This window comes from Dipodomys merriami, unplaced genomic scaffold, assembly GCF_024711535.1.
Source record: "Dipodomys merriami isolate MVZ:Mamm:240054 unplaced genomic scaffold, mDipMer1.0.p SCAF_1120, whole genome shotgun sequence".
Classification (NCBI taxonomy): domain Eukaryota; kingdom Metazoa; phylum Chordata; class Mammalia; order Rodentia; family Heteromyidae; genus Dipodomys; species Dipodomys merriami.
This window is the reverse complement of record NW_027202406.1, coordinates 144,934-156,616: the sequence shown is the minus strand read 5'-3', so window position 1 is coordinate 156,616 and position 11,683 is coordinate 144,934. Positions and strand designations below refer to the sequence as shown.

Genomic DNA, 11,683 nt, shown 5'->3' with positions numbered 1-11,683 from the left:
TAGGAAGGTATAACCTTATGGTCCCTTCAAAACCTGAAAGAAAAGTGGCCAGCAGCCTCCAGAACCAGAGTAGAAACCACAGGGAGAGGCCCAGTGCTCCCGGGATGCTCCCGGGACCCAGGCGTCGGCAGCAAACTCAGAAAGGAGAGCAGACAACTGGCCCTGCGGGTTTTGCTCTCCCAGCTCCCTGCTGGGCCTCCCTTTCAGTGTGCAGCCTGCAGCCCTGGCAGAATCCACCCGAGGGCTCCAGACGTCTGAGGCCATGGGCATGCTGGCCGTCCTGCAGAAGCTCATTGCCTACCAACCACATCAGAAACCTCCATGTTGCTTGCATCCCATTCTCACAGTCATACCTAGACCACTCCATCTCGCTCACCCAAGGCAGGGGAACATCTTCCTGAGGGCCACTTTGACATCCTTGTTCCGCAGAGAGTAGATGAGGGGGTTCAGGGTGGGGCTAACGGCAGTGTACAACAAGGCGACCACCTTACCGTTTTCCAGGGAGGACCCAGAGGCAGGGAGCACATAGGTGTAGATGACCGTGGAGTAGTAGAGCGTGACCACCACCAGGTGTGCGGAGCAGGTGGAGAAGGCACGCCGCTTGCCCTCTGCCGAGCGGATGCGCAGAATGCTGGCGATGATGCTGCCGTAGGACACCATAGTCAGCAGGAAGTTGACCACACCAAAATAAGCATCTGCTATGACGATCATGATGTTGTTCAGGGTGGTCGGGCTGCAGGACAGCAGCAGCAGCGAGGGGACTTCACACAGAAAGTGACGGATCTGGTTGGGGCCGCAGAAATGCAGCCGCACCATAAGGCCGGTGTGCACAGATGTGCTGACGGCACTGACCACCCACACCGCGCTGGCCAGGAGGAGGCAGGCTGCCCGGCTCATCATCGAACTGTAGTGCAGTGGACGGCAGATGGCCACATAGCGGTCATAGGCCATGGCCGTGAGCAGCAGCAGCTCCGCTCCCAGGAACCACGTCAAGAAGAAGAGCTGGGCCATGCAGCCCCTGTAGGAGATGGTGCTGCCCTTGCCCAGCAGCCCCTGCAGGAGCTTGGGGAGGACAGTGGATGTACAGACAATGTCTAACAGGGCCAAGTTAGTAAGGAAGAAGTACATGGGGGTGTGAAGGACTGGATTCAGGCTGATGGCCATGACAATGATGGAGTTTCCTAAAAGAGCCAGGAGGTAAAGCAGAAGGAAGATGACCAAGAAGAGAGCCTGGAGCCAAGGGTCTCCAGAGAAACCCTGCAGGACAAACTCCGCCACAGCCGTGTGGTTGTTCACTGCCATTTGTAGGTGAGATCCTCGGGGTTACTGGACCTCAGCCAGGCCTGGCTGACCAGGCACATGTGGGTCCTGCCACTGAGATGGGCAGTGCTTGCTGTGGGCGGTGTGGCCACAGAAACACACAATTGAGATTGAGATCTCAACCCCAAGCCAGGAAGATGGCAGCTCTCCACTCTGCAAAAGCCCTAGAATGGCACCCCCTGCTGGTCTTCACCGAGGAGTGTCCCTCCAGCCCTCCACCATGGAAGGTGTGGCCTCGGTTTACTTTTCTGTGTGTTTTATATTCTCCCTAGACTTGTAGCTCCACTGTGAGCACATGTGCCTGCCCCGTCAAGTTGGTAATCTGGCACAGGGCTGGGGCTCTCAGGGAGGGTGAGCTGCGTGGCCAAGGTCTTTGAGGGACTCTGCAAGGGGAGAGATGGGATCAGTAGTCTCCAGGGGTCCTCAGCCAGCCCCTGGGGCTGACACCCTAGGCCCTAGATCAACCTGACTGCGACTCTTTTGTAGACATCTCCACTGCCTATACCTGCCCAGCCACCCCAGGTAGGGATAGGTTGGACCCTGTGAGGTGGCCAGGGTAGCTGGTTACCCTGTCCCCAGGCCAGGCAGAGCCCAAGCTGTTCCAGGGCTGGAGACATGCTAACAAAGCCTCAGACCCTGCCTAATCTTCAGGTCACTGTGCCTGCCTAGTCACCAGCCATCTTCCCCCTCACATACCTGACCAAGCACTCTGACTTCCAGGGCCTCCTTGTGCAGGAGGATGGCTCGGGCCAAAGAGAGGGTGCTGGGCCCAAAAGGAGTTAAAACACCACCTCATCTCCCTTCCCATGCCACATCTCTGGGAGGCATGAGCTCCCTGAACACTGGCCCCAGCTCCCAGTGGTTGCGGGGGCTGCCTAAGCCAGGTCACTTACAAAGCAAGAAAGCTTCTCTTCTCCTGAAACAGACACTACTGGTTTGCAGAGATCAGGGACACCAACAAAGGGAGGCCGAGACAGAGCCCTTCCTGCACCCAGGGACCCCCAAGACCCTGCAAAAGTGAAGGCTGGTGAGCCAGTGTTCTCTGCAAGTGCATAGTGCCTGGGGCAGCACCCTTGCCACACAGACACACACACATGCACATACACACACACACGCACATGTGCACACACACTCCAACACATGCACATACGTACACACACATGTGCACACACACTCCAATACATGCACATATGCACACACATGTGCACACGCACGCACACACAGCTTCACACGCACATGTGCACACACTCCAACACATGCACATATGCACACACACGCACATGTGCACACACACACTCCAACACATGCACATATGCACACACACGCACATGTGCACACACACTCCAACACATGCACATACGCACACACACGTACATGTGCACACACACTCCAACACATGCACATACGTACACACACATGTGCACACACACTCCAATACATGCACATATGCACACACATGTGCACACGCACGCACACACAGCTTCACACGCACATGTGCACACACTCCAACACATGCACATATGCACACACACGCACATGTGCACACACACACTCCAACACATGCACATATGCACACACACGCACATGTGCACACGCACTCTAACACATGCACATATGCACACACATGTGCACACTTGCACACACACAGCTTCACACGCACACGTCCACACACTCCAATACATGCACATACGCACACACATGTGCACACTCACACACACACAGCTTTACACGCACACGTGCACACACTCCAATACATGCACATATGCACACACGTGCACACACGCGCACACAGCTTCACACGCACATGTGCACACACTCCAACACATGCACATATGCACACACATGTGCACACATGTGCACACACTCCAATACATGCACATATGCACACACGCACATGTGCGCACACACTCCAACACATGCACATATGCACACACACGCACATGTGCACACACACTCCAACACATGCACATACACACACATGTGCACACTTGCACACACACAGCTTCACACGCACACGTCCACACACTCCAATACATGCACATATGCACACGCATGTGCACACACACTCCAACACATGCACATACGTACACACACATGTGCACACACACTCCAATACATGCACATATGCACATACATGTGCACACACACAGTTTCACACGCACATGTGCACACACACTCCAACACATGCACACACGCACATGTGCACACACACTCCAACACGTGCACATACACACACACATGTACACACACACACACACACACACACACACACACACAGCTTCTCAGCTGCATCTCAACATCCCTCTGGTTGCACCACCTGAGCCCCAGCTCCTTGTAATAAGTGACTCTGCACAGGAAACCACCACACTCTCAGAGATCTTGATCTGCCTCCCAGCCCAAGCCACAGGTTTGTGCTCACAGCCAAGACAGAGCAGAGCAGAGCAGATCTGAGGGGGCCCTGGGAATCTGACATTTCACACTGAAACTGGGGGAGACATGAGGAAGTGACATTTTACACACATTAAAACAGGTCAGGGTATAACCAAATCTCTTACCAGAAGTACTTTTAAAAGAAGGGGGGAAAGGATAAACAAACCAAAGAAGGGTTGGAGGGACAGAGCAACTCACATGTATGGACACACTGGTCTTGACTGCTCCCCTCTAAACCCAGGATATCCTCCTTTCAAGAAGAAAGTGTGATGTGGCCAGGAGGTTACAGCTGCCCCTCCAGTTCCGGGTCTCCTTTGTTTGCTGCTGACCTTTAAGTGGAGGTGTTCCCATGGGGTAGACACGGAGGTTACTAGGGTTCCTGGCATCCCAGAATGGCCTTTGGGGAGCAATTACCCTCCTGGTGGTAAGCAAGAGTCCCCCAAGGGCCCAGTCCCCAAGCTGAGGCAAGACCAGGTCCCTGTGGGCATCTGTGATGCCAGCAAGGGCTCCAGGATGCCGGGCCTTGTGGAAATGCTGAGGGTGGGCTGCTGTGATGGCCGTCCTGCAGTGCCCACCTGGTGGCTAAGCAAGGGCTGTGTGCACCAGACCCTTGCCGGAAGATGGGATGCTTCCCTTTCAATAAATACTGCTCTGAAGCGTGGCCTGTAGCCGTCCCCTCCCCACGTCCCCTTCAGCAGCATCTTGCCCTCGGTAGCACGGCCACTAGTCAACAGACCACTGCCACCCATAACCACAGCTCGAGCAGCAGTCCATTCACATTTTCTGCATGCTCCTGGACACCTCATCCAAGCTGTTTACGTTTCCTTAGGTTCTCTTGACTGAGATCATTTCTCAAACTTCCTTGCTTTTGATGAATGTGACAGTTCTGAAAAAATACTAGTTGGTATTTTGTAACGTGACCCTACCTTTGGATCTATCCGTTTTCCCCTCAAAGACCAGAGTTTTGAGTTTGGGTGAGGAAAATGACAGGGGCACACCACAAGCTCACAGTACCCCGTGAGAGCCCACAGCTGACCTGGCACGTGACTACTGATGCTGAGCCCTGGGGGTTCATCTGCTCTTCCATGCTCACATCCTCCTGTGAGGATGGAGTGTCTGAAGGCCGCTGGCATGGAGAGCCAGCGCCCTTAGTCCAGACTCCATCCCCGGTGGTGTCTCCACAGCCCTGGTGGTGAGGAGTGAGCTTGCTGCAACCAACTCAATTCTGTGTGGCTCTCAGGCCCACAGTTGGCTGATAAAGCATCTCTTCAAGTATCAGAAAACAACCACAGAGATCTACGAGACAATATGCAAAAGAAAAGGCCTGTGGCTTGTCTTAGTGGCCAAGTTCAGAATGTAAGCGTTCAGAAACCAGGCACTGCACAGAACCAAAAAAGGAACTAATTTGAATTGCTCCTTTAAAGTGGACCTTAACTCCACAAACAAAATTACTACTCGCCCCTTCACATTTCAAACTCCCCTAAGTACTTCAGTTAATTGATCAACTCATTTCCATTCTTTTGCCAACAATTTCTTTACTATGACAGTGAATCTAACAGCGATTAAACAATTCAAGATTTGAACAATGCCTGGAATATATTCAGATACAATAGATAACCTTCAGCAATGCTTTGTTTTTCCTAATCAGAGAATTTTTTCTTAATGAGATGATACTGACTCTGAAAAATAATTAGATATCAAAATCCCTATAGTACTGATTTAATGTTATTTCATGGTCCAAAATAAGTAAGCATATTTGTAGCCTATAGGCCTCAAAATCAAATTTCATCCTTAATGAGGCAAACCTCTGCCCTATGTCTGAGGGCAGAATAGGGCAGTGTCTCTCCTCCAGGTATTTGAGGATTCTCAAGCTAGCTGGGCAGCCCAACAGCAAGGCATGGCAGGATGTCAGTGTACTCAACAATTGCCTGGGTAACCTTCCTGGAGAGGGTGCTGTGGGAAATTAGGTGGGCAAATGGACTTCTTCAGGTCCAGGGTATTAAATACAAGAGACAGACACAGGAAAGTCCCCAGACAGGCCACAGACAATCAAATACAAGAGACGAGACACAGGAAAACTCCCAGATGAACCACATATAATCAAATACAAGAGAGGAGACACAGGAAAGCCCCCAGATGGACCACAGACAATCAGGCAGCTTGTACCCAGAGTATAGTATGTGGATATGGGGGAGACATGCTGGAGAGGCTGGTGTGAGGGTCCCACTCCCTAGGGAACACTAAGAATCAAGAAGAGAGGTGGCTATCAGAGAGGGAAACAGAGCAGGGGCAGCAGTGACTGGACCAGGGGTGGGGATGCAGCTGTCTCTCACTGTGTTCGCTTGATCAGGCTGACCTGGCTCCACCTCAGGGTGACATTTTAGAAGACAGGAGCTTCTACTCCTCTACTCCTGGAGGTCAGAAGGGCCTTGATGATCTGAGATCATTGTTTCAGAGGTAATTGCAGGGCTGTCCCCACTTGAACCCTGACTGGAAGGTGCTCTGGACTGGAAGGGGAGAGTTGGGAATAGCCGGTGAGGGATGCTCCAAGCTCTACCTGTGGGCACCAGCTTGTGTGATAAGAACAGACAGTCAGAGGAGACTGAATTCATATGGAGTGGCAGCAGAATCAGCAACAGAATGAATTTATAAATCAGTAGATAAATGAAATTGCAGACATTCACAAGGGGAAATTAAACCACACACTCATATGGAAACAGTGAGTTCAGAAAATTACAATAAAATCAGAAAAAAATGTCTTGAGAATAATGAAAATAAGGACAAATGTTACAAAAATTTATAGAGGGAATTTTTGTATCTGTAAAATCTGATATTGGCTGGCTTCAAACCATGATCCTCAGATCTCGGCCTCTTGAGTAAACAGAATTGCAGGCATGAGCCACTCTGATGAATCTCTCCAGAGCTGTCTGGGGTGCCAGGCAGGCATCTTTTTGGATTTATGGTGTATATGCTAACATGGACCTGCATTTTTCTCATAGAGATCGCGACCGGATGGAAACCAAGGAGTATCTTAGTGTACAATTGCTGGATAGGAAAGAATTCCATACGAAGGGAGCAAATCCCAAACTGTTTCTAGCAGACTGGTTGAGCCAAGGCCCTCCCAGGGCTCCTGCCAGCTGGAGGGGTAAAGGGGAAGGGAAGGGAAAACCCTGACCCTCCATCTCACAGGAGAGAGGAAGGTCAAAGAATATTTTCAGCTCTGGTCCTCTGGTTTAATGCTTGAGAGACCAAAAAGCAGTATGACTTGTATTGGACAAAAAATTGTGACTGGACAACCTGCCCTCCAGGCTTGGTGTGGCCATCTGTCTCTACTTCCCACAGGGCAGCTGATGGCCACAAGGATGTGTGGGAGTGGCCGTTCCACACTGCCAGTAGAGGAAGGACAGGCAGGGTCAGAGTCCAGCTGTCCACCGGGGCAGGGACCTGGTCAAGGTGTCGACGTCATCTTCACACATGTGGCCGTGACACATCCTCAAGACTCTGGCCTGTCGCTAGCCCTAGGCTGTACAGTGGCTCCTCTGAGCCAACTCCCTCCGGTGTTCCCTGTGGTCAGTCTTGGAACATTAATAAGTTCCTTTTGTTATCATTTGTGTCTTCGTGTTTTGAGTCATGTATTCTCTGTGTAGCCCAAACTGGCCTCAAACTCAAAATCCTCCTGTTTCAGCCTCCTGAGTGCAGGTATTCAAGTTGTAAATCATCACATCAGAAAAATCAGTATTTATTTTGGACTAGGTAAAATGTTAGAAAAAAGTCACAACAATAAATCTGTGTGATACAAAATTGCAACTCTGAGTACAATATTTGGTTTGTCTTCCTCAGAGTTTCACTGTGTGATACAAAATTGCAACTTTGAATACAAGTATTTGTCTGGTTTGTCTTCCTCAGAGTTTCACTCCTGTTGCTGATTTCTCACTTGTGAGGAGTGGCTCAGTTTCCTCTTGTGACTGGCTGTGTGCCCAGTAAGGACCCTCCACCTGAACCCCAAGCCCTCCTCCCTCCTCAGCCGAGCCCTTCCAGTCACCGCAGAACCACTGCCAGCTCCTGTGACACAAGGCCTGAATCCTCAACCACCACCCTAGGCCCCTCACAGCCATCCTGTCCTAACACATTCCTACCCATCTGCTTATAGTCCCCACTGCACAACTCCCACAGATCTGGTTCCATGACAGTCCAATACACCAGTCACATTCACACACACACATGCACTTATAATTTACACATATATACACAGGTGAGCACTTACATACACACACAATTCACCCATATACATTTTCACTCTTAAACACACAATTCAAACTGATCCATGCCTCCTACACCTCATACCGAGACAGGTTCCAAGAAGAAGTGCTCGGTCTTTACAAAACAGTCTTGCCTAGCGTCTCTGGAGAAGTGCTGGGCACCGAGATCACTGGATCCAGAACTTCAGATCCACACAGGACACCCAGCATCTGGCCTACACCTCCACACTGTCCACCAAATGTGGCCCCTACCCATCAGAGCCTGCATAGACTACAGTCCAGGCACCACAAGAACTACCTCATTCACACACCCCGTCAACTTGATTCCACACTGAGGATCGTAGTTCTGCATCGGCAGCCCACTTACCTACACCACCAGGCCTGACACTTCACTTGCTAAAGTCAGTGCCCAAGGTTCTGTCGTCAGCTCTCATATAATCCTAGAGCATAACCCACCACCAAATCTCTAAGAATTCTCTGCAAATAAACCAACAAGGGGCAGGCATTTGAAAACTTCCTAATTTATCGGAGGAAAGAGCTGGAGCTGCTTCTCAAGATGCAGGGGCTGAGTATAAACAAGTCAGTGTGGGGAATGACAGGGCACAGGAGCCTGAGGCTGAGCACTCACACCAGGAGAAGCAACAGGCAAGCAGGCAGGACAGAGCCTGACATGTTTATGCCATCAGAATCTCTGCCAATGAACTCTGGGGCTTTTGTCTGAGCTGACATGTCCTGTGTAACTCCATGAAGGTCTGTGGTTGTAGAGAGTTGTGTGGACTGCTGGAAGACCACGGATTCTACGCACCCAGCATACACTGGGAGGCAACATCATCCTAGACTAGTTGTGTTCTCACCCGCCATGTAGCCGATCATCCACCAGAACTAGCAGAGCCCGGTTTATACAAGGGCGCCACAAAGCTCATCTGCCTGAGAGCTTCAGGAGCCCATTCTCCACAAGGACAGCAGAGGCCACTGGGCACCGGGACCCCACAAAGCCCATTCTCTAGGAGATACTACATCACCACACACGGAGAACAAAGATCAACAGCACAGTGGAACACCAGGCAAATCCAACAGAATTTCATGAGCACTCATGCCTTATGAGGCCATGAGTACTTTACTGATTTGCAAACATATTTTGGCACCAATAATGGAGCTGGAATTGGGGCCTTGTGCTCTTGCTTTTTTTTTTTGCTTAAAGCTAGCACTCTATCACTTGAGTCAAACCTTTCAGCTTTTTGATGGTTAATTGGAGATAAGAACCTCACAGATTTGCCTTCCCAGCCTGAATTCAAACTTTGATCATTAGATCTAACCCTCTTGAGTAGGTAGGATTTCAGGCATGAACCACTGGCACTCAGTGTGTAAACTTATTAATGATCCCACAGGAAAGATGAAGGACGCACATACCCACATGCCCTAGTGAGACTGTGTTCATTAAGGTACAGACCCGGCCATACAAATATAAATATATATATATATATATATATATATATATATATATATATATATATATATATATACACACACATATATACAGTTAAAATCAGTCCTCTATGGATATATATGTGTGTATATGTATGTGTGTGTGTGTGCGCACGCAATTGAACGTGTTACTGTGTGTGTCTGTAAGGGACTGATCAAGGCAGGGAAGGTTGGAGACAGTAGTATCCAGTGGGCAGAGTGTTGGATGGAAGTGGAAATTAGGATGTGAGCATTGATTGGGTTAGGAGGTGGTTCTGAATGAATGGTCAGGGTTGGTCTATGAGCATGTGGGCACGAAGGCACTGCCAGACACTCAAGCATTGGGTAAGTGCTGGGATCAAGACTGTACAAGTCTGAGACTCAGATGGCCTCTTGGGAACATCAACTTCGCACTAAGGCAGCACAAGCCCAGCATGCAGTAGACAAGAGGGTCAAACTCTATGCTCCACTGTGCACCTGCCCCCCAGACCTCCGGAAAACTCTAAGGACAAGCATGGTCAGGAACCTGCAATCCACATCAAACAGGAGGACAACGTTCCAAGGTCAGGCCGAGAATGGGGGCGCAGACAGAACAAGGACTATGGTAGAATCCGAAAAGTTTCCAGGAAGGCCTAAGGAATGGGCTCAAGAGAAGAATGGGTTCAAAGAACGTTCTACTATATGTGTTTAGAAAGTTGGGACAAGGAGCAAGCCAATCTCCTGGCTTCACAACAAGCTCTAGGTAGGCCCATATCCCCTCTGTCACTTCAAGGTCATCACAGGCTGGCCCAAGGATGGCCACTGTCTTCTGTCTCAGCATCAGGACTCAGGTTATAAGAAGCCCCACCTGTATTGGAGGAGAGAGACACCTCTCAGTGATTTTCAGTGTGGCCCTCCGTGATTTCTCAGACCCCAAGTTCCAGCACCATCTCCTTTCCCTCTGCAGAATGAAGGCACAGTTCAGACCAAAATTGGTCAAGGTGGGTAGGTCATGTGACAGTGACATTGCTTCTCACATTGAGCCGATCACTTCCAAGATCCTCCTGGTAGCAGCCGTCCAGAGCCAAGTGCTGGAGGGACACTGCGCTAGGTCCTGAAAGAACCTAAAGGCAGAGCCCAGTCTCTGCCTATTACTAGACAGCCTGAAAGGGTCAGAGTAGCCCCAAACCCCAGGCATTGATGAAAGTAAAGATCAGACATGGAAAGCAGCTCTCAGATACTTTCAGTGTAGGCAATGAAGCAAGAAGAGTGCGCTGGACCCCAGAGCACAGGTGCATACCTGCCAGGCTCAGCCCTGCCTCCTCCTCCTCCTGCCGCTCCCCAAGGTCTTCCTCTGGGTCTCCTGCGTCATCGTAATCCTCCTGTTCCAGGCATCTGGACACTGAGGACTCTTCCTCTTTCTCCTCCACAGGAGCAGCTTCAATGTCCTCATAGACACCCTCGGGGGGCAGGTGAGCAGACATGCCAGAACCTACAAAGGACACACCAGAACCTTCCACGATAAATAATCCATGAGCTGAGCATACCCCTTCCTAAACCAGGTAGCCTTCCATGCATGCTGAGACACACACTTCCTGCACTGGCCCCTAGAGAGCACTGGCCCTCAACCATCCTGGACATACAGGCCTGGTGTCCTGGGTTGAGTCCCTGGACTCATTCTTGGAAGACCCTGTGCTAGAATAACAGTACAAGAAGTGGATGGCAGATCTGATGGAGCCCTGGAAGTGGGAAACTTCATCCAGCTTAACCCAGTAGCAGAATGATACCCACACCCAGCCTCTCTGAGTCCACAGAAGACTCATTTGACGACAATGCAGGTGATGATCAGAACAGGGAGTGGTTTTTTAGCTAAATCTCTCACTTGCTTTCCCACCCTCTGTTCACAAGAATACCCACTCATGCCAATGAAGACCACCTACCCATACAGACAGCTCTTCTTTGGCACCACTGAGCGCCAAGAATCAGGAAGACCAGGCCCAGGAGGCAGCCAAGTATCAGGCACGCAATCTCAGGCAGGGTCCAGACCCCAGCAACAGGTGCAAGAGCCCAGGAAGGGGCTGTGGAGGAGGGGGAGGTCTCCTGTGTGCCTGGAAAGCCGGGGCATGGTGACCGTGGGGCTGGATGAAGTCATCTTGGAAAGGAGGAATTTACTACTGCCGGTAACTACTGTGACTCGCAGGGAGAGGTTGAAGAAAATCCCAGCTACAAGG

The 11,683-nt window shown here is 50.6% G+C and overlaps 2 protein-coding genes across 2 annotated transcripts in view; both read right to left on the bottom strand.

Annotated features, from left to right (window-relative positions):
* Positions 1 to 247: 247 nt before the first annotated feature.
* On the bottom strand, positions 248 to 1,302 carry LOC138822578 (olfactory receptor 13A1-like). Its single transcript, XM_070015397.1, has one exon. It carries the CDS (start codon positions 1,300 to 1,302, stop codon positions 373 to 375), a length of 930 nt encoding a protein of 309 aa, XP_069871498.1. The 3' UTR covers positions 248 to 372.
* An 8,852-nt stretch (positions 1,303 to 10,154) lies between these two features.
* LOC138822576 (scavenger receptor cysteine-rich domain-containing protein SCART1-like) overlaps positions 10,155 to 11,683 on the bottom strand; it is a 48,496-nt gene continuing 46,967 nt past the window's right edge. The window contains exons 16-18 of the mRNA XM_070015396.1: positions 11,393 to 11,566; positions 10,753 to 10,944; positions 10,155 to 10,320 (exon numbers count right to left, since the gene is read on the bottom strand). Coding sequence (XP_069871497.1) covers positions 10,250 to 10,320; positions 10,753 to 10,944; positions 11,393 to 11,566 — 437 coding nt within the window. The 3' untranslated portion in view covers positions 10,155 to 10,249. The remainder of the gene's footprint in view (positions 10,321 to 10,752; positions 10,945 to 11,392; positions 11,567 to 11,683) is intronic.

Excerpts from the sequence above, each read along its gene's own strand:
- LOC138822578 (XM_070015397.1), bottom strand. The coding sequence starts at position 1,302 with ATGGCAGTGAACAACCACACGGCTGTGGCGGAGTTTGTCCTGCAGGGT.